Source organism: Anomaloglossus baeobatrachus, chromosome 5 (assembly GCF_048569485.1).
Source record: "Anomaloglossus baeobatrachus isolate aAnoBae1 chromosome 5, aAnoBae1.hap1, whole genome shotgun sequence".
NCBI classification, from domain to species: Eukaryota; Metazoa; Chordata; class Amphibia; order Anura; family Aromobatidae; genus Anomaloglossus; species Anomaloglossus baeobatrachus.
This window is the reverse complement of record NC_134357.1, coordinates 51,154,260-51,181,602: the sequence shown is the minus strand read 5'-3', so window position 1 is coordinate 51,181,602 and position 27,343 is coordinate 51,154,260. Positions and strand designations below refer to the sequence as shown.

Here is a 27,343-nt window from a genome sequence, read left to right as displayed (position 1 = left end):
GAACGTTCGGTCTGACCATTGGTCTCTGGGTGGTAGGCAGATGAAAAAGATAGCTCTATATTGATCTTTTTACAAAACGCCCTCCAGAATTTCGAGACGAACTGTGTTCCTCGGTCAGAAACAATATTTTCCGGAACCCCGTGTAACCGCACAATATGCCTAATAAACAACTTGCTAAGAGTTTCAGAATTGGGTAATCCGGACAGAGGAACAAAATGACACTGTTTGCTGAATCTATCCACTACTACCCAGATACAAGTCTTCCTTTCTGAGGGTGGAAGGTCAGTGATGAAGTCCATGGAGAGATGTGTCCAAGGGATTACTGGAGTAGGTAGGGACTGGAGAAATCCGGCAGGGCGGTTACGGGGTGCCTTGGCTCAAGCACAAGTTTCACAAGCCAGTACATATCCCTTACAATCTTTCGCTACGGTTGGCCACCAAAAATTCCTGGTTTGACCCTGCCTGACTACTACTCTCATCGGGCTGCAGCCTTCCACAGGTAGTGATCTCCAGTTCCCTGTGTAATTCCAAATCCCTGTATAGGGGTTAAAGGGTTTCAGGGTTCTGGGGGTCCTACTTGGTGAGTGGCTTCCCTCTAGCCTCCCCGTTACAGCCCATCTGAGTCTGTGGATCCAGGTAGGCGTTACATATACTTTATTGTTGTCCCACTGGTGCCAAGCAAGTCCCAGCACCTCTGCATTCAACCCTCATGCACATTTTGCTACGCTATTTTAATAGCACACAGTGCTGAAAATTAGTGGCATCCAAAAAGTTGCTGCTATACTCCATTGTTGTCCCACTGGTGCCAAGCAAGTCCCAGCACCTCTCCATTCAACCCTCATGCACATTTTGCTACGCTAGTGTCTATAAAATTAGCAGCAGAGCCACAATCAACAAAGGCATGCAGCCGTACAGATTTTCCCTGGTGAGACAATGAGACAGGTAACATTAACCTCATAGGGTCTGCAGGAAGTACCTGGGCACCTGAGCGGGTATCCTGGGGTCCGCTCAGGTGGTGCTGCTGCCTTGGAAGCGATTGCCTCTCTGATCCAGGCACTCCACCACGTGATCTGCTCCCTTGCAGTCGACGGGACTCTGGACATGCTGAGGTAGGTATTGCAGCGGGGGCTTGGACCTGAGCAGACCTGAGATCCTGCACTTGCTGTGTCAGTCCATGTACAAGCCCAGAAAGGGTGTGCACCTGATTTAGCACAGCATGGAGAGAATCCATTTTTTTTTTCTCTCCTGGTTAGATGGCCAGATATAATGTAATGCCTGCCTGGATCCACAAACTCAGATGGGCTGTAATGGGGAGGCTAGAGGGAAGCCACTCACCAAGCAGATCCCCCAGAACCCTGAAACCCTTTAACCCCTATACAGGGATTTGGAATTACACAGGGAACTGGAGATCACTACCTGTGGAAGGCTGCAGTCCGATGAGAGTAGTCGTCAGGCAGGGTCAAACCAGGAATAGCAGAACAGGGACAGAATCGGCAGGCAGTGACGTAGTCAGCAAACGTAGCAGAGGTCAGATCCGGGTCGGGCAGCAAGGTACAAAAACAGTAGGCAGAAGAGTAGTCAAAACACGCAGAAGTCAACACAGGAATCACCAACAGAATAGGACATAACAGGAGCCAGGAAAATCAGAACTATATCTGGCAGTAATCATGTGACAGGAGGGGAAATAAGAAGGGTGTGGTGTCTTCCCATTGGCTGTAGCTGAACGCTGGCAACTTCAGCTGGAAGACACATGCCACCCACAGTCAGCCAGCGGTACTGCAGATCCCAAGCGAACCCAGCCCAGTGGATGATCGGAGCCTGCGCCCACTGGTACCGCTGGCATCGACTTCTCTCTCATCACCAGCACCATCCATGGCAGGAACACGGCGTCGCCTGGCGATCGGAGCAGAAGTCGCTGGAGCAGAGTCCGGCGGTGACGTAACAAGGACGCAGGCAGACATGAGACTGGTAAGCAACTGGTGGAAGTCTTGATACCAAGACACAGCTGTATGTCTTAGTTAGCCTTATATAGACCCAGGCAGATGATCACATAGGAACCACTGGGCCACCTGCAAAGCCGGAAGTGGAGCAAAATAGAGTACAGCGGACCAGGGTGATGGGATCAAAGCCCAGATCTGGGGCAGGTGTGTAACGCTTTTGTTCTTGTGTACAAATATGATGTATAAATTTAATACTTACGCTGCTCTGCACAGTGTAGAAGGATAATGCAGTTGAAGGGTTAACCCATCTCGAATGAGGAGGATGTGGTGTCTAAACAAGCTATTTGCTTCTGTACTTACTCATGTGCTTGAAGGAGCCAAGGATCCCCACAGAACGTAACTGGAGTATTTCAATAAAAAGACCCCTGAGGGGCAAAATGAAACATCTGCAGGGTGAGTCACTGCACCTACTGGTAGAGAACCCAACACCGGGCGATGGAGCCGCGGTCTCCCGTCTTTCCCTTTGAATGCATTCCTGTAAGCCGCTCTTTGGTAGATTACCGCTCTAACCTCCCCCCTTCTCTTTATTCATTCCAGCATAATATCCAAGGCTGTTTGTCTTCCTTCAGATCTTTTTGCTTATGCAATGTCATCGAGAACACAATGGCTCATTTTACATGAGTCATATAGCATGACTGTAATGCATAAGATGACTTTGATTTACTCAATTAAACAAAGTCCTACATAAAATGCTTTGATTGAAGCCCACAAAGTAATTTCCTCTGAAAATAAACTTTACGAAATGAGAGTGTTGGAATCCAGCAATCCAGGCACTCATCGGGTCTGACCGGCCCCAGCCCGGCAGCTGCAGAAAGTGCAAATAAATGATGCCGTAATTTGCAGACAAGATTTTCGGCTACCAGTAATTTTATTATTTTATTACGTCTAGATCTATATTTCGTCTACAGTTTTACTGTGTCTACCAATGGTCATGTCTGGTATTTTAAAGAAAAATTGTGCGGTTAATTTTGGATACCAAATCACTGTTTTAATATAGATAATTAATAGGGATGATCGAATACGTCGATTATTCGGCTTCACGAATATTTTCCGAATACCTTGCCGCTATTCGACTATTTGCGAATATTCGATACCCAATGTAAGTCTATGGGAAACCCAAATAACAACTATTCGGTACTATTCGGGCTTCCCATAGACTTACATTGTGCATCGAATAGCGGCGAGGTATTCGGCAAATATTCGCGAAGCCGAATATTTAAGGTATTCGATCATCCCTAATAATTAACCCTTTAGTGACTATGGTTCAGAAAACATGTAATCATGTGAGACTGTGCAACTGTGGGTCGAGTTCCATACTTTCTGAGACAGCCAAGCACTTACAGGAGTAGGCCAGGGCAAGCAGGGGATTTAGCAGACCCACTAGGCACAGCACATAGAAAACTCAGAGGGGCTTGATTGCGGAACCACACCTGGTTTTCACCAGAACCTCTAATGGTGAGGGTGTTATGCTGCAGGTGTGAGACCAGGTGCCACTCGCGAAGACTGGTGCTGCAACAGCTGACCCCAAGGGTACGGGAGTGACAGTCTCTGGTGATGGGTAACAGCAGCAGCAGGTGTCAAGGTTTCGAGCGGGAGCGATGCGGCAGCAGCAGCTGGTAAGGATAATTTGTGGCAGCGGGTATCGTGGTTGGTGGCAGACTTGGGATAACAGCAGCAATGTATCAGTAGAACACTAAAACACAAACTTATATCAGCAGCAGCATATAGCACAGTACAGCAGTAGCGGGACATGAGAACTAGAAACACATCTGTCTCATTGCCCAGGTACCTCCCTTAGGGGAAAGGTGTCTTAAATGCCTGCAACCTCTCAGCTGACCTGAGAGGCACTGCCGGGTTAGGGTACGCTGACCCTCAAGAGAAAAAGCGTGGCCGCGCACGCACCCTTCAAGCAGAACCAGGAAGCTTGTGAGGTGCACATAGGCTCTGTTAGACAGCAGCATGGACTGAGGATGGGACAGCCACCAAGGGAACCCAGACAGGTGAGGAAACCGAGGTCCCCGCCGGGGGAGAGGGGCAGGAGAGCACAGGGATATTGGTATGGGAGTTACAAGGAGAGAGCTTAAAGGGTATTTTACCATTTCTGCCATCCCGATGGCTCTACACAGAGTGCTAATTGCAGTGTTCAGCGTGCAGTGAGTATAGCGGTGTTAAGGACAAATCCACATTTTTCAGAAAATCTCCTTCTTCTTAACAGTGAATGTCTGATAAATCTCAGATTGAAGGTCACTGAGTGCCAGTTGAGAAATTCAAACCACACAGATTAGTTGGTATAAATTCCTTTTCAGTGAAGGTGCACATGTGTGATGTGCTTTATTTTTACAAACCTTTTTATAGAACAATAATGGGTTAATCTTTTAGCAAAATTCCTAAGTATGCCATTGGCTATATTAAAAGCATATGCAGTAAACCTGTGACGTTTATCCATTTTTTGGAACTGCCCCTTCTGTTTTCCGACTCCATAACTTGCAAAGTCTTTGTCACGTAACTCAGTCATAAATTTGGACCTGCGCAACTAGCCAGTCATTGTTCTACATTCTGTTCCCTTGTCTCACGATATCAGCTGCTGACCTTGGTGTAGACATGCTTACAGGCTCTTGTTAATCATATAGAAAATAAAGCTTAGTTATAGAAAAAGCACATTGAAAAATATATATTGTATTCTCACAGTAAAAAAGTACATAGAAAAATATATTGTATTCTCACAGCGGCACCTCCAAGCGCCACATAGATACGCTATAACTGGATCTGCCGTAAAAATCCAAGTTAAAAGGTTAAAACAGTCTTGACAAATACTAAAGGAGTAAACACTAAAAAAATAGAAAAAAAAAAATCAAGAAGCTAAAGGTCATTCTGATCATTCAGACCTATGGTACATCATACAAATATAAAGTAACAAAAAATGGACTGAATAAAAAAAAATATAATAAATTCTGATAAAACAAGTGAATAAACATCTGTCAATCCTTAACAAAGCCTACCCCTGAAACGTTACATAGGGCACAGGTATGGGGGAAAGAAATATAACCACAGCACTTTTGTTTTGCTCCCATTTTTCATGAGCTAAACTCAAAGACACAAAAGTTCTTTTTCTCTCAAATATTGTTCACAAATATATCTAATTCTGTGTTAGTGATCACTTCTCCTTTGCCGAGATGATCCATCCACCTCACAGGTGTGGCACATCAAGATGCTGATTAGACAGCATGATTATTGCACAGGTGTGCCTTAGGCTGGCCACAATAAAGGGACACTCTAAAATGTGCAGTTTTATCACACAGCACAATGTCAAAGATGTTGCAAGTTTTGAGGGAGCGTGCGATTGGCAGAGCTGACAGCAGGAATGTCCACCAGAGATGTTGCCCGTGAGTTGAATGAATGAATGAATGAATCTCCACCATAAGTCATTTCCAAAGGTGTTTCAGAGAATTTGGCAGAACATCCAACCGGCCTCACAACCGCAGACCACGTGTAACCACACCAGACCAGGACCTCTGGATCCAGCATCTTCACCTACAAGATCTTCTGAGACCGGCCACCCGGACAGTGGCAGCAACAATCGGTGCAAAACCAGAGAATTTCTACACAAACTGTCAGAACCCGTCTCAGGGAAGGTCCTCTGCTCTCGTCATCCTCATTGGGGTCTCCATCTGACTGCAGTTCATAACCAACTTGAGTGGGCAAATGCTCATATTCAATGGTGTCTGGCACGTTGGAGAGGTGTTCACTGAAAATTGTCGGTTTTCAATGTACAGAGTAGATGGTAGACTGTATGTATGGTGTCGTGTGGTTAGCGGTTTGCTGATGTCAACATTGTGAATCGAGTGACCCATGGTGGCGGTGGTGTTACAGTATGGGCAGGTTTATGTTATGGACAATGAACACCGGTGCATTTTATTGATGCAATTTTGAATGCCAGAGATACTGTGACGAGATCCTGAGGCCCATGTTGTACCATTCATCCACGATTCTGCCAATATCCAGAAACTTTGCAGCCATAGAAGAGGAGAGGACCAACATTTCACAGGCCACAATCAACAAACTGATCACTCTATGCGAAGGTGATGTGTTGCACTGCGTGAGGCAAATGATGTCACATCAGATACTGATTGGTTTTCTTGGTGCCCCTGGAACCCCTATAATACTGTGAAATTGCACATTTTAGAGTGGCCCTTTTATTGTGGCCAGCCTAAGGCACACCTGTGCAATAACCATGCTATCTAATCAGCATCTTTCTGGACAATATTTGAGAGAAAAAGGCTTTTTGTGTACATAGAAGAAGTCTTAGGGGTACTTTGCACGCTGTGACATCGCTAGCCGATGCTTGCGATGCCGAGTGCGATAGCACCCGCCCCCGTCGCACATGCGATATCATGGTGATAGCTGCCGTAGTGAACATTATCGCTACGGCAGCTTCACATGCACTCACCTGCCCTGTGACGTCGCTCTGGCCAGCGACCTGCCTCCTTCCTAAGGGGGCGGGTCGTGCGGCGTCACAGCAACGTCACACGGCAGGCAGCCAATAGAAGCGGAGGGGCGGAGATGAGCGGGACGTAAACATCCTGCCCATCTCCTTCCCTCCGCATAGCCGGTGGAGGCAGGTAAGGAGATGTTCCTCGCTCCTGCGGCTTCATACACAGTGATGTATGCTGCCGCAGGAACGACGAACAACATTGTATCTCCTATTGGTGCAACATTCTGAAAATGTCCGATGCTACACAGATCACCGATTTACGGCGCTTTTGCGATCGTTTATCGGTGCATCTAGGCTTTAGACGTTGCGGCGTCGTTACTGGCGCCGGATGTGCGTCACTTTCGATTTGACCCCGACGATATCGCAGTAGTGATGTCGCAGCGTGCAAAGTACCCCTTAGATCTTTGAGTTCATCCACCTGTCAACCACAAGTCGTCAGGGCTGCACTAGGTATAACACAGTGCCTGGCTGCCATGATGGCAGTACAGATGGCACTCATGCCATTTAGTGTCTCGAAACCAACCCTCTACCTACCCGTGGCTGGGTAACGTTACAAAGGCTCAATTTACTAGGAAACCTGGTTCTGAAATGGAACTGCACAGACCCCGAGTAGTATTCTGCTCCTCTTCTTCCATGGTCCCAGAGAGCGGTGATCATTTTCCTTAAAAAAGAGTGCTGCTTTTTAACCCCCTTTTTTTTTGTTTTACAAAATCTGTGCATTTGGATATTGAATTTTCCAATCTTGTGGCAATGCATAAGTGAAACGCTCCTAGTTTTTAGAGCAAAAAGAAAACATGTGGGAAATTAGATCTAGCAAATAAAGAGTAAATTTCGCCTAAGGCAACTGTCTGTGCCCACGAGTAACCTAAACCGCATTACATGGTGCCACAGGCATAATTCTAAATATGACTCATGAGTAGCTGATGTGTTTCGTACCACCGTGACCTTCAGATTTGCCTTTAAAGGGATTGTGTCATTAGACAATAATCTATTGTGTAAATTAAGTTTTTTGTTACATGTATTTTTTTTTCGAAAAAATGTTTTGTTTTTATGTCATAAGTTTTTAGTAAAAAAACAACAAAATTAGTAATTGTGCAATTTTCACACTTGCTATTGTTTTTTTTACTCATACTTGTCCTTTTTGGAAAAGTATTCAGCAGGAAACTTTTTCATCAGAGGCAGGTAATACACAGCTGATACCTACCATAGGATCCACTGTTAACAAAAGGTGATGTCACAGCTGACCCTGCTCCTATGACAATTCACATGCTCATTAGATGCTTTAGTACACGCTCATTAGATGCTTTAGTATTAATAAAGGGGGGCATAATTTGGGGGTGATGCAATTCAAGTAGGCATCCGCGTCTTAAAGCCATCTGCATTCCAAATCATGAGTCAATGTATGTCAGGCGTGCAGAGACCAGAGATGACCACGGGTCCGAGTACAGAAGATGACTGGTTTAATCACAGAAGTTCAAATACAGTTATAGAAGTCAATTGGATAGGAGCCAAGAACACGTACACTTTTTCTATTGGGTAAATGTCAAAAAAGCTTATTCTGATATATATACAGTGCAGACCAAAAGTTTGGACACACCTTCTCATTCAAAAAGTTTTCTTTATTTTCATGACTCTGAAAATTGTAGATTCACATTGAAGGCATCAAAACTATGAATTAACACATGTGGAATGAAAAAATTGACAAAAAAGTGTGAAACAACTGAAAATATGTCTTATATTCTAGGTTCTTCAAAGTAGCCACCTTTTGCTTTGATTACTGCTTTGCACACTCTTGGCATTCTCTTGATGAGCTTCAAGAGGTAGTCACCGGAAATGGTTTTCACTTCACAGGTGCGCCCTGTCAGGTTTAATAAGTGGGATTTATTGCCTTATAAATGGGGTTGGGACCATCAGTTGTCTTGTGCAGAAGTCTGGTGGATACACAGCTGATAGTCCTACTGAATAGACTGTTAGAATTTGTATTATGGCCAGAAAACAGCAGCTCAGTAAAGAAAAACGAGTGGCCATCATTACTTTAAGAAATGAAGGTCAGTCAGTCCAATAAATTGGGAAAACTTTGAAAGCGTCCCCAAGTGCAGTGGCAAAAACCATCAAATGCTACAAAGAAACTGGCTCACATGAGGACTGCCCCAGGAAGGAAGACCAAGAGTCACCTCTGCTGCGAAGGATAAGTTTATCCGAGTCACCAGCTTCAGAAATTGCAGGTTAACAGCAGCTCAGATTAGAGACCAGGTCAATGCCACACAGAGTTCTAGCAGCAGACACATCTCTAGAACAACTGTTAAGAGGAGACTTTGTGCAGCAGGTCTTCATGGTAAAATAGCTGCTAGGAAACCACTGCTAAGGACAGGCAACAAGCAGAAGAGACTTGTTTTGGCTAAAGAACACAAGGAATGGACATTAGACCAGTGGAAATCTGTGCTTTGGTCTGATGAGTCCAAATTTGAGATCTTTGGATCCAACCACCGTGTCTTTGTGCGACGTAGAAAAGATGAATGGATGGACTCTACATGGCTGGTTCCCACCATGAAGCATGGAGGAGGAGGTGTGATGGTGTGGGGGTGCTTTGCTGGTGACACTGTTGGGGATTTATTTAAAATTGAAGGCATACTGAACCAGCATGGCTACCACAGCATCTTGCAGCGGCATGCTATTCCATCCGGTTTGCGTTTAGTTGGACCATCATTTATTTTTCAACAGGACAATGACCCCAAACACACCTCCAGGCTGTGTAAGGGCTATTTGACTAAGAAGGAGAGTGATGGGGTGCTACGCCAGATTACCTGGCCTCCACAGTCACCAGACCTGAACCCAATCGAGATAGTTTGGGGTGAGCTGGACCGCAGAGTGAAGGCAAAAGGGCCAACAAGTGCTAAGCATCTCTGGGAACTCCTTCAAGACTGTTGGAAGACCATTTCCGGTGACTACCTCTTGAAGCTCATCAAGAGAATGCCAAGATTGTGTAAAGTAGTAATCAAAGCAAAAGGTGGCTACTTTGAAGAATCTAGAACATAAGACATATTTTCAGTTGTTTCACACTTTTTTGTTAAGTATTTCATTCCACATGTTTTAATTCAAAGTTTTGATGCCTTCAATGTGAATCTACAATTTTCAGAGTCATGAAAATTACCAAAACTCTTTGAATGAGAAGGTGTGTCCAAACTTTTGGTCTGTACTGTATGTGTATGTGAATATATCTATTTATTATTATTATTATTATTATTATTATTAAGATATTTCAGACATTTTAATTATTTCCGTAAAAAAAAGACTTTACTACAACCTGTATTCATATGTGTGCATGTAAAAATACACAAATATCAGATTTAAACAAAAAGGGATTTTCTGATGATAGCGTCCGTTTAATGAGATGGTCATGAGTGAGAATTTTAGTACTGAGGTTTCTCCATCTGTTGGTATTATCTGTACATCCTCTGTGATATATAGGACTCGTGCTGTACAAATATCAAAGACTTAGGAAAGATCCTTCAATATAAGGAACGCACTGACAGCTGTGACAACAATGGATCGGGATAGAAGGGCACAAAGATTTTCTGTGAAAAGGCAAACAGCTAAAAATATTGCCCAAAACCACCCAGGTATCACGCACTGGATGGAAATGTGCTATGAAGAATCTGTGTGTGCATCATTGCTGAATTTTGCACTGTAACTTCCTATCGTATAGTTTAGCCGTTAACTTTTATTGCATCTAAACTAATTATTGAAGAAACTCTACATTTAGTATGTATAAAAAAAAAAAATCACCTACAGTTTTGCGTCTCCAACTCTAAAGGCCCCGTTACACGCTACGATTTATCTGATATGTCGTCAGGGTCACGGTTTTCTTGACGCACTTCCATCACCGTCAGCGACGTCGTTGTGTGTGACACCTACGTGCGACTCCGAACGATCGCAAATAGGTTGAAAATCGTTGATCGTTGACACGTCGTTCACTTTCAAAATATTGTTCGTCGTTTGGAACGCAGCAGACATATTGCTAAGTTTGACACCCTGCCAACGACGAACAACATCCACACGACCGACTTGGTCAAACAAGATATCGCTGAACGATGTAGCGTCGTTTGTGAGATGTGTACGTGTGACCGCTACAAAATGACCTATGAGCGATCTCAGCAAATCGTAACAACGATCTGGGCGTGTCACATCGCTAACGAGATCGTCAGCTAAATCGTAGCGTGTAACGGGGCCTTTAGGCAAACCTATGTGCTGCAATGGTTACAGACTAAAACTACAAAGGAACTACAAGTGCATCTCAATAAATTAGAATATCATCAAAAAGTTAATTTATTTCAGTAATTCAATACAAAAAGGGAAACGCATATATTATATAGAGTCATTACACACAGAGGGATCTATTCCTATATATTATATAGAGTCATTACACATAGAGGGATCTATTCCTATATATTATATAGAGTCATTACACACAGAGGGATCTATTCCTATATATTATATAGAGTCATTACACACAAAGGGATCTATTCCTATATATTATATAGAGTCATTACACACAGAGGGATCTATTTCTATATATTATATAGAGTCAATACACACAGAGGGATCTATTCCTATATATTATATAGAGTCATTACAAACAGAGTAATCTATTTCTATATATTATATAGAGTCATTACACACAGAGGGATCTATTTCTATATGTATAGAGTCATTACACACAGAGTGATCTATTCATTTATATTATATAGAGTCATTACAAACAGAGTAATCTATTTCTATATATTGTATAGAGTCATTACACACAGAGGGATCTATTCCTATATATTATATAGAGTCATTACACACAGAGGGATCTATTCATGTATATTATATAGAGTCATTACAAACAGAGGGATCTATTCCTACATATTATATAGAGTCATTACACACAGAGGGATCTATTTCTATATATTATATAGAGTCATTACACACAGAGTGATCTATTTCTATATATTATATAGAGTCATTACACACAGAGGGATCTATTTCTATATATTATATGGAGTCATTACACACAGTGATCTATTTCTATATATTATATAGAGTAATTACACACAGAGTGATATATTCCTATATATTATATAGAGTCATTACACACAGAGGGATGAAAACCCAAACGTCATTATCTCAGAAAATTAGAATATTATATAAGACCAACTGAAAAAATTATTTTACACTCAAAAATGTTGGCGCCTACTGAAAAGTCTGTACAGTAAATGCCTCAATACTTGGTCTGGGCTCCTTTTGCATGAATTACTGCATCAATGCGGCGTGGCATGGAGGCGATCAGCCTGTGGCACTGCTGAGGTGTTATGGAAGCCCAGGTTGCTTTAATAGCAGCCTTCAGCTCATCTGCATTCTTGGGTTTGGTGTCTCTCATCTTCCTTTTGACAATACCCTAGAGATTCTCTATGGGGTTTAGGTCAGGCGAGTTTGCTGGCCAATCAAGCACAGTGATACTGTAGTTAGTAAAACAGGTATTGGTACTTTTGGCAGTGTGGACAGGTGCCAAGTCCTGTTGGAAAATGAAATTTCCATCTCCAAAAAGCTTGTCGGCAGAGGGAAGCATGAAGTGCTCTAAAATGTTCTGGTAGACGGCTGCGCTGACTTTGGTCTTGATAAAACACAGTGGAGCTACACCAGCAGATGACATGGCTCCCCAAACCATCTCTGATTGTGGAGACTTCACACTTGACCTCAAGCAGCTTGGATTGTGGCCTCTCCACTCTTCCTCCAGACTCTGGGACCGCAATTTCCAAATGAAATGCAAAATTTACTTTCATCTGAAAACAACACCTTGGACACTGAGCAACAGTCCAGTTCTTTTTCTCCTTGGTCCAGGTAAGACGCTTGGCGTTGTCTATTGGTCATGAGTGGCTTGACACAAGAAATGCGACAGTTGTAGCCCATGTCCTGGATACGTCTGTGTGTGGTGGCTCTTGAAACACTGACTCCAGCAGCAGTCCACTCCTTGTGAATCTCCCCCAAATTTTTGAATGGCCTTTTCTTATAAATCCTATCAAGGCTGCACTTATCCCAGTTGTTTGTGCACCTTTTTCTAGCACACTTTTTCCTTCCACTCAACTCTCCATTAATATGCTTGGATACAGCACTCTGTGAACAGCCAGCTTCTTTAGCAATAACCTTTTGTGGCTTACCCTCATTGTAGAGTCTGTCAATGACTGCCTTCTTTATATCTGTCAAGTCAGCAGTCTTTCCCATGATTGTGTAGCCTACTGAACCAGACTAAGGGACCATTTTAAATGCTTAGGAAACCTTTGCACATGTTTTGTGGTAAATATTCTAATTTTCTGACATAATGACTTTTGGGTTTTCATTGACTGTAAGCCATAATCAATATTAACAGAAATAAACACGTGAAATAGATCCCTCTGTGTGTAATGACTCTATATAATATATAGGAATAGATCTCTCTGTGTGTAATGACTCTATATAATATATGTTTCCCTTTTTGTATTGAATGACTGAAATAAATTAACTTTTTGATGATATTCTAATTTATTGAGATGCACTTACAGTTTATGCAGCTTTAAAATTAGAGCTGAACCTATAATTTTATTTTAAAAGGCACCTGCCACCAGGATTTTCCCCTATAAGCTGCGGACACCACCAGTGAACTCTTACATACAGCATTCTAGAATACAGTAGCTCTATATAACATAAAAACATCTTTTATTATACTCACCTGCGGGGCAGTATAGTCTGATGGGTGTCGTTGGTCGTCAAGTGGCAATGTCCAAGCAAAGTAGTTGTGATTTCATGAAATCTCCGTCCTCAGTGCATTTAAAGACGCGGCTGAACTGAGTGGTTTTTGGTAATTATTTTTTCTATAGGTTTTTATGTGGCGCCTGAAAGAAACCCAAGTAAAAAAATATAACGACATGGCAATTTAAAAGCAGAATCAAAGCTTTTCTGTAGTATTAAAAAAGCATGAAAAGCCCAAATTCACATCTGCACCAAATGCATCAACCAAGGTGGAAAAAGTCTAAAAAAGGCAGCAAACATACAATACTCAAAAAAGTTTTATTGTGTCTTGTGATGCTGTCACCTGGAGAAAAAATACAGGAAAAAAGCAGCATTTACGCTATATGTGAACACGGCCTCAGCATTACATTTTTATTACATTATCTTACATTTTTTACGTGTTTAATAGAGAAAAATAATCAATCACGCCATGTTTTTACACCATTTACTGATCACTATAAATTATCTGATTGCTGAATTGTGATGGTCGTTATGATTACAGGCACAACCATGTCCATGTTATTTACTGATTTGTGATGTTTATTACTTTTTTAAAAAGCACATTAAAAATTACATCCATGCGAATTGTTTTTTTATTATTTTTTATTATTTTTATTATTTTTTTATAGGAGGAAAAAAAATTCTCCCTCTAGAATACAGGGACATAGAAATACACTGATATATATATATATATATATATATATATATATATATATATATATATATATATATATATGTATGTGTATATATCTATATATATATATATATATATATATATGTATGTGTATATATATATATATATATATACAATGTAACTCTATATACCAGTATATTTTCCCTATAGAGTCAAAGATTGCACTGCAGCTTCACAACTACAAAATTCTCCCTGTGACATCAGCAGTATCGGGGACTCTCAGTGTTAGCTGCTAACTGCAATATTGAAAGTTGACAGTTTAAGTCCTGAGGGGAGGAAATTGGAAAAAAAAACATGAAATATTTGTAATTGTTTCTCATTACTTTTAGAGATTTTATAGGAACAAAAAATATTACTTTTTTTACCTCTAGAATACAGGTACATAAAAGTACATTGCTATCTGCAGATGAATTTATATGTACCTGTATAATCTGCTTCTGGGTTCACTGCCTGCAGTACAGCTCAAGAATACCAAATTAGTGAAGGCTGTGGCTTATCGGTAGAGGTTCTCCCAGCAAACATGGAGTCATGCTGATGCAGAAAAATGCCAGTTCTGCCCGCCAAGGAGGAGGAGCTACGGAGCCAGTGAGGAGTAGCGGGAGGAAGTCGGGACAAAAGCCCTGACAGTGGGACAGTTGGTAGCAATGGGTAACGGGCCAATTTCAACCTCCAAAAAAGGTGAAGTTGTGCATTATTATGAGCTACTGAACTGCAAAGGGCCCATATATTATTTTGCTCAGGCAAAATGGAGTTTTCCATAATTTGCTACAATAATTGCTTTCCCTTAGTATAAGCCTTTAATATCCAGTCAATAGGTGTCGGTCCAATTCCAGATACTTATGCAGATCAGCTACATGAAGTTTTTCTTTACAGCTGTGCCTATAGCCCTATAGTAATGGAAGTACTTGGTACTGCAGGTTGCAACAACTGAGTCCAATTCATGGGGGACTGATCTATAGTATCAAGTTACATTCACAGCTGTATGGTTGGAAGGAATTGGGGTTCTAGAAGTCAGATCCCCACTATTCACATTGTGATGGCCTTTTATTCTATTACTAGGGCATGAATATTGCAAATCTTTAGCCTTAAAGGGAATCTGTCACCAGATTATTGCCACCTAACCTGAGAGCAGCAAAACGTAGGGACAGAGATCCTGATTCCAGCGATGTGTCACTTACTGGGCTGCTTAGTGTAGTTTTGATAAAATCACTGTTTAATCAGCAAGAGATTATCATTACAGAACTACTTGTCGTGCTGCAGGTAGTCCAGCATATCCATGAGCTCTGTATAACTGCTAGATCTGCAGCAAAGAAAACATTGATTTTATCAAAATGACAGCAAACAGCTCAGTAAGTGACACATCGCTGGAATCAGGGCCTTTGTCTCTACATTATGCTGCTCTCAGATGGGGGAGCAAAAACCTGCTGACAGATTCCCTTTAAACCTTGATGCTCTTCCCATTAGGACGCTGACGATTGCCAGAATAAAGGGGCCACTGATTGTAGCAAAGCCGCTCATTTAGGGCTCAGTTGTCAGGAAATTTGGAGCCTGGGTTCAGATTTGATATATAAGTGTGAGAGCCGCCTTTGGCATTCGGCCAATTTCTCCCAGTCTCTTTATTACGTTTTAATCAGCTTCATTAACTCTGTCCAGATTTAATATGTAATTAATTAATAGCCTTTTTGTTAATGAGGGCTCTGGCATGTAACCTTGCACTCAGCCATTTACCTAATGTAACAAATAGGACGTTCCTCCTATGAAACTTCGACTATGATACTTATAGGTCACATAAAGGGGTCTGGGAAATAAATGTTTTCTGAGGATCTTTTATGATATAGCTCAGCTGGAAAGGTGGAAAGGCCACGCTGTAAGTCTACATGAGCAGCCAAGACGAGAGGCGCAGATATAGTGCAGAACAGCCAAACTGGACTTGCTGGATGGCCATGGGGAATAGCAGAGCTTAAGTGATTGAATGGTACCTTGGCATTGGGAACAGCAGAGGCGAGTATGCAGACAGGAACATTGCAACAGCTGAGCGTAGTGTGCAAATAGGCATCTTCGAATAACCGAGCACCATTGGAGCATCAGAGCTGAGTATGCCGAAGACACCTTAGACTGGCAGAGCTGAGTATGTTAGCAAACACCTTGGAAAAGCAGAGCTGGGTTTACAGAACGACACCTTTGAACAGCTGAGCAGAATATGCAGGCAGGCACATTGGCACAGCGGAGCAAAATATACCAACAGGCACCACTGCAATAGCAGAGCCAATTATGTAGACTAGTGAAGCAATGGCCGAGGGACCACCGCGGTGCAGAGTACAATTATGTTACGGGTACAAGCAGGAGATAAGTAGTTATGCAAGTGAACAGGGGTATGCAATGCAGCAGTAAAGTTTAACAAGCTTCATATTCTAGCTGGGGTGTACCAACTATTACAAACACTGGTATGCCGTCTACAAGACAGGCAAAGTATGTTAGCAACTGCACTGCAGTATGACCTAGCTGGCCTCCACTGCCGGAGCCGCACGGATGCCGCTCACTGGCTACTGAGGCCTACGCTAAACCCTACTAAGTGCGTACGATGATAGAGACTCAAGGTACCGCTGAGGGGGCATCAGTCCACCCACAGGAATTTTGTCCCGTGATGATCGTCGGTGCGCACTACTTCTGGTAGGGCAGGGGGTAACTTTTCTTTTACCATTGAACCGGGGTACCATATACCATGCTAGGGAGTAAATCTCCCTTGAAACTGAATTACACTGTGTGCCACCATACTACCTCTGCTGTATATATGAGACCTAATAAACAAAATAACCATGTGCTTGAAAAGCAAAGCAACTGATATGCATTACATAAAAGATTCTTGTTTCAGTTAATACGCCAATAAGGGGTTAATGGTTTCACTGACACATTCTATTTTTCTCATTTTGTCTGAACTTTGTGAAAATTCTGCATTTGTAGAGGAACGGAGCTCGTAAAGGGATCCCTGGAGGGAGAGTTGAAATCTGTGATCCTTGGGTCTCTGAATTCTGAACAAAAACTTCTGTGGATATTGTTAGAAGAGGCCGGATAATGGCTGATGATACACCTGCTGGAGGAATGATTAAATAATACTCAGTCGCTTTCTTTTCTGGTCATTCCAGAATAGAATAAGAGAGTACATAGAATTCATCATTGTAGAAAAATGGAACATGTCTGTGTCTACGGAGAATTGGAAACAATCTGTCCTATATCTTATATCTTTATATCCTATATACCATCTATCTATCTATCTATCTATCTATCTATCTATCTATCTATCTATCTATCTATCTATCCTGTTTCCCTAAAAATAAGCCCTAGTAGTATTTTTTGGGCTTTTTGTAGTATGCTTAAAATATAAACCCTACTCCAAAAATAAGCCCTAGTTGCAGTTGCATGAGGAAGTGTCCAAGCAACTAAAAAGTTAAAGAATACAACAGGGCTTTTCATAAAGGAAAGCAGTCAGCAGTCCCCCCTAAAAAAAAAAAATCCCACTCAAGAGACCCCAAACAATTATAGTTGACAAGTGCTGATGGTGGATGGGCTCTCACACAGAGATCTGTGTTGCTGTCAGGTCCCTTGCTGTTCCAGCTGCATTACTGCAACTCTCACAAACAGATCGGGTACCAGTATCACTCCACACCGGTGATACTGCTTTCAGTCACCAGGGGGAACCACCGCTGTAGAACGCAGAGGACCTGACAGTGATGCAGATTTGTATGTGAGAGCCCATTCACTTGTCAACTCTAATTGTTTAGGGTCTGGTAAGTGCAATTCTTTGTCTGCTATCTTTTGCTCTATCTATCTATCTATCTATCTATCTATCTATCTATCTATCTATCCATCTACCTCTTTTTCAATACATATACTCTATATTAAATATTGTGCTACTTCCTTCTTGTTTTCTTTTTCCTTTCTTGCAGAAAACAATTTAAAGAATAAAAATAAGACACCTAAATGGGCATTTGCATACTCTAGTAGGAAGACCGTGCTCTAGTAGTTCAATGCTGTGGCATGAAAACTATTGGACATAATATTTACAGTCTATTAATTCAAATTTTATTCTCCTTGCAGTGAACTTGGATCATTTTCAGATTCTCCGGGCAATTGGGAAAGGAAGCTTTGGCAAGGTAAGATCATTTTTTTTCCCTTGAAAGTGTGAACGCATAAGTTATATAACAAGGGTGACTTTGCTGGCTTGACTTCTTTTTACACTGTCCTGACCTGTCATTGTCGAGGTTTCCCACTACACACTGCGTAAGCCGTAAAGTGTTGCGATGAAGAACACATTTGTTTGTTTGTTGCAATTAGTTTTTACACCTTTTGTACCTTTATTTTTTTTTCTATTTTTCTGTGAAAGTGGATTTTGCTTCAATGTACCACAATACTTAGCAGGATGCAGAAAGAGTTAACAACAGTAAGTTAGTCACTGAGCTTTTTCGGGGCAGAAGAGTCTGTCTTCTGCTCAACCATCCAAAAAGTTAATTTATGACCAAATCAAAACTTCATAACAAAAAGTAGACACTCTGTAGTGCTAAGACATGTGGAACAATGAATATGGGAATATAGACATGCATTACTGCAATGAAAAACATGGAAAAATTGAGATACTTATCATGCAAAAATGGCCAGTTTTATGTGAGCCCAACAGCCAATTGCGGGCAACCTCTTATTGTTGGGTCCCTATCAAACTAAAGCTTCTCTTTTGGTTAATAAAAACTACAATTTATGGGCAGACAGGCACCTGCAAATGGAGAATTAAAATAACCTTAGGCTGAAGAGCAGGAGTGCTCAATCAAAAGACATTTAATTCCCCATTTGCAGGTTGCCTTGCCGTTGACTGTTGGGCTCACATAAAACTAGTTATTTCTGTGTGCTAAGTATCTCAATTTCTACATGTTTTTCATAGCAGTAATGCCTGTCTATATTCCCATATTCATTGCTCCACATATATTAGCCCTACAGAGTGCAACTGTCTCCTCTTTGTTATTATGTTTCATGTTCAGTTTGCACCTGTTCACATTAGAAAGGTAGGATGTGCCATCAGTCTTTTTCTTAGATTATAGGGTCATGCTTTCTGATTGAGCACTCCTGCTTTTTAGCTTGAGGTTATTTTATTTCTCCATTTGAAGGTCCCTGTCCACCCATAAATAGTAGTTTATTTTAGCCCAAAGAGATCCATTATTTTGATAGGAACACAACAAAAAGAGGTCACTTTTCTGTTGGCTGTTGGGCTCACATAAAACTGGCCATTTTTGTATGCTAAGTATCTCATTTTTATATGTTTTACATATCAGTAATGCATGTCTATATTCCCATATTCATTGTTCCACATATCTTAATGCTACAGAGTGCAGCTGTCTTCTTTTTCTTACTATATTTCTATGTTCCGTTTGCACCTGTTCACATTAGAAAGGTAGGCTGTGCCATCAGTCTTTTTCTTAGATTATACAAATCAAAACTTCAACTCCACATTCTGTGCTGATTTATTTATTTATTTATTTTTTAAAAAAACATTTACAATGGTCTAAGAAACTGTATAGAGTGAAGTCCTAAGACTCTGCTCCCTTATGTGGCTACAGGAAGACAGATAAATTAACCCTAGAACGCATTCCTGGGGCCTCACAGGCTTGCTAGGTCACTTGTTTTCTATGGTAGATTTCTGTAGTTGCGCGTTCTAGGGTTAAGAGAACAATCAGTAAAATGTGTTGTAAATTATCAGAGAAATGGGATGGATATTCACTTTAATTCCAATGCTTTACGAAGACATTTAGTTGTGCATTAGTCATGGTAAATCTGGCGAGTCTGCGATCAGAAGGTCACAACGCCTTATTATGTATGCGCAGGTCTACAACTTGTATTTGAATGTATCTACCTTCTTTTAGTGCTGCAGGGGTTAGGGACTCTTTTCTATCTGACTGTCCTTTGTAGCCTTAATCTCAGGGGCAGCGCTTTGTGACCACTCCGTATTTCTATAAACAGTCACATGCCTTACCATCTGATGCATATTATAGATTCTCATTTCATGCTGACCACTTTGGAAGGAGTCTGTCTCTGGAAGAAGCGAGGAGTCATGACTAGTGCAGCTGTGGTGTTTAGCTCAATTGGAGGAGCTTGAAGTGTTTTCCTTTTGTGCCTATTTCCCCCTTTCTGTCTCCCTTATCTTGTGTTGTATTATTGCAGTGGTGGGACTAGTTTTGTTGCCGGCCTTCTCACTAGCCAGGGTGAGTTCAGGGCAAGCGAGGGCCTAGGCACATGACGGCAACAGGGGGAAGGACCCTTATAGGGACATTAGGGAGCGTAGGGTACAGATTCAGGTGATTTGCAAGAGGTGTCCCCTCTCTCTATCGCTAGGGCCTTCCTTGTATACCATTTCCCATTGTGACTCTTGTGTGCTGCAAGCTGAGCGTGTGTAGGCTTTGGCATGACAAAATAATGGCAATCCGCTACTGATGAATGATGGCAATAGTTCTAACAAATTTTTTCCCAAGGTAAAATCTCAATAGAATAGGAAATAACTTACTGATTGCTGAAGATCTGACCATTGAGCTCCACACAATTCAGAGATTGGTGCTTTGGAACACCCAAACCAGCCTCTGCAGAGCCCCATATTGAATGGAATAGTGGGGTGCACTTGGCTTTCTTCAGTAGTCTAATGGATAATGAATGGAGCGGAGATTGAGCATGTGCTCCTCAATTCCATTCAAGGTGGGACTCTTTATGGCCCAGTTCCTGGGTTTCTGAGCCCCAAGGTATTGTTGGGGTCTTGGCGGGCAAGCACTCAGACCCCTAGTGATCAGTAAGTTTTTCCTATGAAATGGATAGAGGATCACTTACTATTTTGGGAGTAACCCTCTAAGGTCATGAGAGAGATTTGGTAATGTTGCTCTAAAATTTAGGTGGAAAAAAGTGTCGCAAACCAGGTCGAGCAATAGTTGAAAGTACAGTTTGCCAAAAGTGTCAACCAATGGCCGGATATATGGGGAGGGGGGGGGTCACATTTTTTTAGCTCTAACGTTATCTCATATTCAATTACTGATTGTATCTATGTAAGAATAATGACCTGGAAAAATGTCCCTTTAAATGATTGTAATTTGCTTTTCAGCAGTGACTTTGGCTCTATTTGTAGAACAAAGTAACAAAATATGTAACAGAATTTAACTTGACAGCGTTCCCTTGTTGCCATGGATACATTTACCAGCTTTGAACTGTGTAAAATTATTTATAAATCTATACTGAGCTCCCTGGAAATCTCACAATCTACACTCTGCAACACGAGGTGGACTGGTCTCGAATATGTCCATTCTCAATTGTCCTTAAAGGGGGTCTCCATCAACTCCAAGTTGTGGCCTATGTTGGTGCATTGTAAGCCACATGTTAAAGGGAACCTGTCACCAGATTTGGCGACTATAAGTTGCAGCCACTACCAGTGAGCTCTTATATACAGCATTCTAGAATACAGTATATAAGAGGCCAGTCCACTCTATATAATGTAAAAAACACTCTTATAATACTCACTTTCATTATACTCACCTATGGGGTGGTCCGGTCCTATGGGTGTCACTGCTCTCCGGTACAGCGCATCCGTTCTGCAGCGGTCACCGTCCTTGTTCTACCCTGCCCACTGTGGATGTCATGTCCTATGTCATCCACACATGCTGAAACTGTGGTTCTGCGCAGGCGCACTTTGAGCTCCCTTGCTGAGGGCAGATCAAAATACTGTAATGCGTAGACACGACGAAAGGTTAAAGACCGCCCGCACATGTGTGCTACAATATTATGATCTGCCCTGAGCAGGAAAGATCAAAGTGCGCCTGCACAGGACCACAATGCCGGCCAGTGTGGATGACGTAGGACGCGTCATGCACACATGCCTCAAAAAAAGTAGCCTGGTGATCGCCACACAGAAGAGGCGCCGGACCAGAGAGCAGCGACATCCATTGGACTGGACCGCCCCATGTGATAAAGGTCTTTTATCTTCTACAGAGCCTGTGCTCTTATATACAGTATTCGGGAATGATGTATATACAGTGGGTACGGAAAGTATTCACACCCCTTTAAATTTTTCACTCTTTGTTTCATTGCAGCCATTTGGTAAATTCAAAAAAGTTAACTTTTGTTTTCTCATTAATGTACACTCTGCACCCCATCCCCATCTTGGCAGAAAAAAAACAGAAATGTTGAAATTTTTGCAAATTTATTAAACAAGGAAAACTGAAATATCACATGGTCATAAGAATAAAGACCCTTTGCTCAGACACTCATATTTAAGTCACTTGCTGTCCATTTCCTTGTGACCCTCCTTGAGATGGTTCTACTCCTTCATTGGAGACCAGTTGTGTGTAATTAAACTGATAGGAGTTGATCTGGAAAGGCGCACACCTGTGTATATAAGACCTCACAGCTCACAGTGCATGTCAGACAAAATGAGAATCATGAGATCAAAGGAACTGCCCAAGGAGCTCAGAGACAGAATTGTGGCAAGGCACAGATCTGGCCAAGGTTACGAAAGAATTTCTGCAGTACTCAAGGATCCTAAGAGCACAGTGGCCTCCATAATTCTTAAATGGAAGAAGTTTGAGACCACCAGAACTCTTCCTAGCCCTGGCCGTCCAGCCAAACTGAGCAATCGTGGGAGAAGAGCCTTGGTGAGAGAGTTAAAGAAGAACCCCAAGATCACTGTGCTGAGCTCCAGAGATACAGTAAAGAGATGGGAGAAAGTTCCACAAAGTCAACTATCACTGCAGCCCTCCACCAGTCGGGCCTTTATGGCAGAGTGGCCCGACGGAAGCCTCTCCTCAGTGCAAGACATATGAAAGCCTGCATAGAATTTGCAAAAAAGAGATGAAGGACTCCCAGACTATAAGAAATAACATTCTCTGGCCTGATGAGACGAAGATATAACTTTTTGTTGATAATTCTAAGCAGTATGTGTGGAGAAAACCAGGCACTGCTCATCACCTGCCCAATACAATCCCAACAGTGAAACATGGTGGTGGCAGCATCATGCTACGGGGGTGTTTTTCAGCTGCAGGGACAGGACGACTGGTTGTAATTGAAGGAAAGATGAATGTGGCCAAGTACAGAGATATTCTGGAAGAAAACCTCTTCCTGAGTGCTCTGGATCTCAGACTTGGCCTGACTTCCCGCTTCTGTTTGTTGTTTGTGTTTCCCTCTGCATACCTGATCTCCTGACTTCCGACTTGGCTTCCAACAAGACAATGACCCTAAGCACACAGCTAAAATAACAAAGGAGTGGCTTTAGAACAACTCTGTGACCATTCTTGACTGGCCCAGCCAGGGCCCTGACCTAAACCCAATTGAGCATCTCTGGAGAGACCTGAAAATGGCGTCCACCAATGTTCACCATCCAACCTGACGGAACTGGAGAGGATCTTCAAAGAAGAATGGCAGAGGATCCCCAAATCCAGGGGTAAAAAATGTGTTGCCTTATTCCTAAGAAGACTCATGGCTGTGCTAGTTCAAAAGGGTGCGTATATTCAATACTGAGCAAAGGGTCTGAATACTTATGACCATGTGATATTTCAGTTTTTCTTGTTTAATAAATTTGCAAAAATTTCTACACTTCTGTATTTTTTCTGTCAAGATGGGGGATGGGGTGCAGAGTGTACATTAATAAGAAAAAAATCTACTTTTTTGAATTTACCAAATAATTGCAATGAAACAAAGAGTGAAAAATGTAAAGGGGTCTGTATACTTTCCATACCCACTGTAAGAGCTCACTGGCAGCAGCTTATAGTTGCCAAATCTGGTGACAGGTTCCCTTTAAGTCTCACCAGGAGGTCCAGTTGAGCAGTTCATATGCAGCAGAGGCAGGTGGCGCTGGCCAAATTTGAAATGTGTTGGCAGAAATGTCTAATCTGGAGTTATGGATCCTGTCCTATTATAAAGGGCACTTTACACGCAGCGATATCGGTATCGATATCGCTAGCGAGCGCACCCGCCCCTGTCTTTTGTGCGTCACGGGCAAGTCGCTGCCCGTGGCGCACAACATCGCTTACACCCGTCACACATACTTACCTGCCTAGCGACGTCGCTGTGTCCAGCGAACTGCCTCCTTTCTAAGAGGGCGGTTCGTGCGGCGTCACAGCAACTAAGCGGCCGCCCAATAGAAGCGGAGGGGCGGAGATGAGCGGGCCGAACATCCCGCCCACCTCCTTCCTTCCTTATTGTGGGAGGCCGCAGGCGCGGTGATGTTCCTCGCTCCTGGGGTGTCACACATAGCGATGTGTGCTGCCGCAGGAACGACGAACAGCCTGCGTCCTGCAACAGCAACGATAATTGGGATTAGAACGACGTGTCAACGATCAACGATATGGTGAGTAATTTTGATCGTTAACGGTCGTTTGTGCGTTTCACACGCAACGACGTCGCTAACGAGGCCGGATGTGCGTCACGAATTCCGTGACCCCAACGACATCTCGTTAGCGATGTCATTGCGTGTAAAGCGGCCTTAACAGAGATTCAGCAATGTAGAACTGATGCAACAGCGTTGAATTGCAGTGGTTGCTCAGTGTAGCTGGGCTGGCAACATGATGTAAGAGAGTTGGCTCAGCAATGATGAATCGGTGCAACAGAGCTGAGTCAGCAACAGAGTTCCATGCAACAGAGCTGTGTTTGTAACAGAGTTCAATGTGGAAGAACAACACAATCATGTAGCAGGGTGCGGAGTAGCATCATAGATATATACCTACTAGCTAAATTCTCCGCTGTCATTAGAGCCACACACCTTTTCCTATTTTCTTTTTACCATTTTGTGGGTCCCTCACCTTTGGCAAACATGGTGCATTTTTGCCCAAATTGTTGCACCAAGTTAATAACTTATGTATTATTGTTTTAAAGGCAATCTGTTAACTCTATTAACTATGTACTGAGCGGTGACTGAAGCCACTCCGGCCAAACCTCTATGACTGAAAGCCCGGGGCCGCTGGATTATAATGAAGTTCATTTCTTTCTGGTAGCCAGGCTTTTAGTGTGGCGGCCAGACAGCTTAAGGCTCTGTGCACACGTTGAGTATTTGGTTGCAGAAATTTCTGCACCATTTGTTTCTTTTAGCAGGAAAAACACAGCTCAATAAAGTGCATTTTTGATGCATTTTTTTCTTGTGTTATTCCATTGAATTCACTCTTTGATAAACGCAGGCAAAATCTCTGAAACAATTGACATGCTACAGATTATTTTCTGCACCAAATCTGCATGAAAAAAAAATACTCAACGTGTGCACTACACTCCAGAAGTCTCATTGACTTTGCTGGTATGAGGATTTGCTTGCAGTTGTGTGCACACAGCCTTAGAATGCTATTAATCTGCAGATTAACCTTATATCTGCAGGTTAATAGCATCTGGGGACGTGAAAGATTCCCTTTACATTATTGCATATTATCTGAAAATGCGGTGTGATGTAGTCGTGTGGCTCAAAAATCTGTCAAGGTGGGCAGAATTTGTACAAAAATGTAAACACAAGAAAGTAAAATAAGCCAACTGAGAAATAGACCTTATTCTGCATAAGCCTATGTAATAAATATGACATATTTGCAAACCTTTTGTCAATCTAAGTACAGGGAAGCACCAAGCGAGCGGCAAAAGGTAAGGGAAGGAGAGATGGTGACTCCTGACCAAACCTACCGCTGGTCCCTGGGGTCCCTCACCACCCTAGGCTCTGCACCAATGCGCCAAGACTGATACCTGACCCTACAATGACCCTGGAGCTGGGCCCTAAATAGCGAACGGATGGGATGAGCTCTTTGTCAACCCCACTAAACACTAAAAGAAGACATAAGGAGGACACACAGAGGGAAAGTACATGAACTACTTATCCACAGATGACTCATGCAGAAGTTCAGCAACTATAACACAGATGAGTACAAGCCACCTGCTTGCAACCAGAGCTAGAATGAACTGAATAATATCACCATCACCAATAGACCATGTAGAAGGCGCTTGTACGCCGAAACGCGTAGTCCAAGCAGGCTACCATTCCTAATATCTTTCCTTCACCGCCCAGAAGTGTGGCTCCAATTTTATGGAAGTTTTTCAAAATAAAGATTTGCAAATGCAAAAAATGTTTTAATATATATCTGCATCCTCAAATTTGTCCGCTGGAATTATAAAGTTTTTTCATTTGAATAATATCACCAGCACCAGTCCAGGGAAGATAGGAGTATTTAAGCACCAAGGGAATTCTTCTCAGCAGCTGGACAGAAGTTTAACCTCCCTGGGTTTTCCTGGGTAATAAATGAAAATCTACCAGGAAAGCTACCTAGTACAAAGAATGCAAACAGCAGGAACAACAGAAAGTCAAGGAGCATTTTGCACAGCTAAACGCTGTGACCTTCTACTGCCGGAGGCCATATGACTGTCACCTGTGACACTTTTAGAGCCTATAACCAGATATCACCTCATTGTGCAATTATTATATGTCCTTTTCCTGCCCACCATGACTGCAACTATAGGGGGTAATGACAAAAGTCATACCCAGATCTGGTTCCTTGGGGAACATAAATGCTTTTTTGCCTTCAGTATTATAAATCACACATGAAATGTTTGGAGTTTTGTTACAGATGTTACATTGGAACCGCGTTGCTTAATGTTTCTCCTCTGCTACAAACTTATATTCTGGCCATTTTTGTTAACAAACAGTAGCACCATTGGAGCATTGGGCATCCAAGGCTTGGGGCGCAGGCTTCCATTTTGCCTAGGAGAGTAGAGTTTTTTGGAGACATCGGATGTTCCTTCCTCCGGTTCATTTGATACATTTACATACATCTACTCACAAATTCCAAATTTAATTTCCGAATATCTATTTACAGCCTCCCCATAAACAATGCGTTCAGCAAACTGTCGCTACAAATGAAGGTAAATAAGAGCTAAATGACAGGTATAAAAGCCAGCCCCGCCATATGATTTAGTGAAATTATAATGCGCACTTCCAATGCTATACAAATGTAACTACCTCGCTGTGGGCTAGCCGTGAGTCAATATTGAATATAATTGAGCGCACTGTGATTACTGAGTGCATTGACTGGGTATTACTATCTGTAATACATTTAGCAAATTCAATTACGCATTATAATGTTAAAGTGAAATTCTGCTCTTATGAATCATTGTATGTTTATATTACCGTCTCTTCCGAAACACAATGTTTACTGCGTGATAGGGACCTTCGTAGCGATTCACACCTTGTCGGGGTAAAGGAAAAATATTATGATTCAATTCAGAATTTCAAATTTCTCTCTTTAGTTCAGTTTAATGTGTATTTACATAATATGGCTAGGATCAGGAGGAAACATTCAGCCTTCCAGCAGCAGACTC

The 27,343-nt window shown here is 42.2% G+C and overlaps 2 protein-coding genes across 2 annotated transcripts in view; one reads left to right on the top strand and one right to left on the bottom strand.

Annotated features, from left to right (window-relative positions):
* The window catches only part of LRRC27 (leucine rich repeat containing 27), a 285,705-nt gene extending 283,317 nt beyond the window's left edge, over positions 1–2,388 (bottom strand). The window contains exon 1 of the mRNA XM_075348494.1: positions 2,301–2,388. The gene's annotated coding sequence lies outside the window, so the exon portion shown is untranslated. The remainder of the gene's footprint in view (positions 1–2,300) is intronic.
* The window catches only part of STK32C (serine/threonine kinase 32C), a 320,810-nt gene that overhangs the window by 150,350 nt on the left and 143,117 nt on the right, over positions 1–27,343 (top strand). The window contains exon 2 of the mRNA XM_075348496.1: positions 18,086–18,141. Coding sequence (XP_075204611.1) covers positions 18,086–18,141 — 56 coding nt within the window. The remainder of the gene's footprint in view (positions 1–18,085; positions 18,142–27,343) is intronic.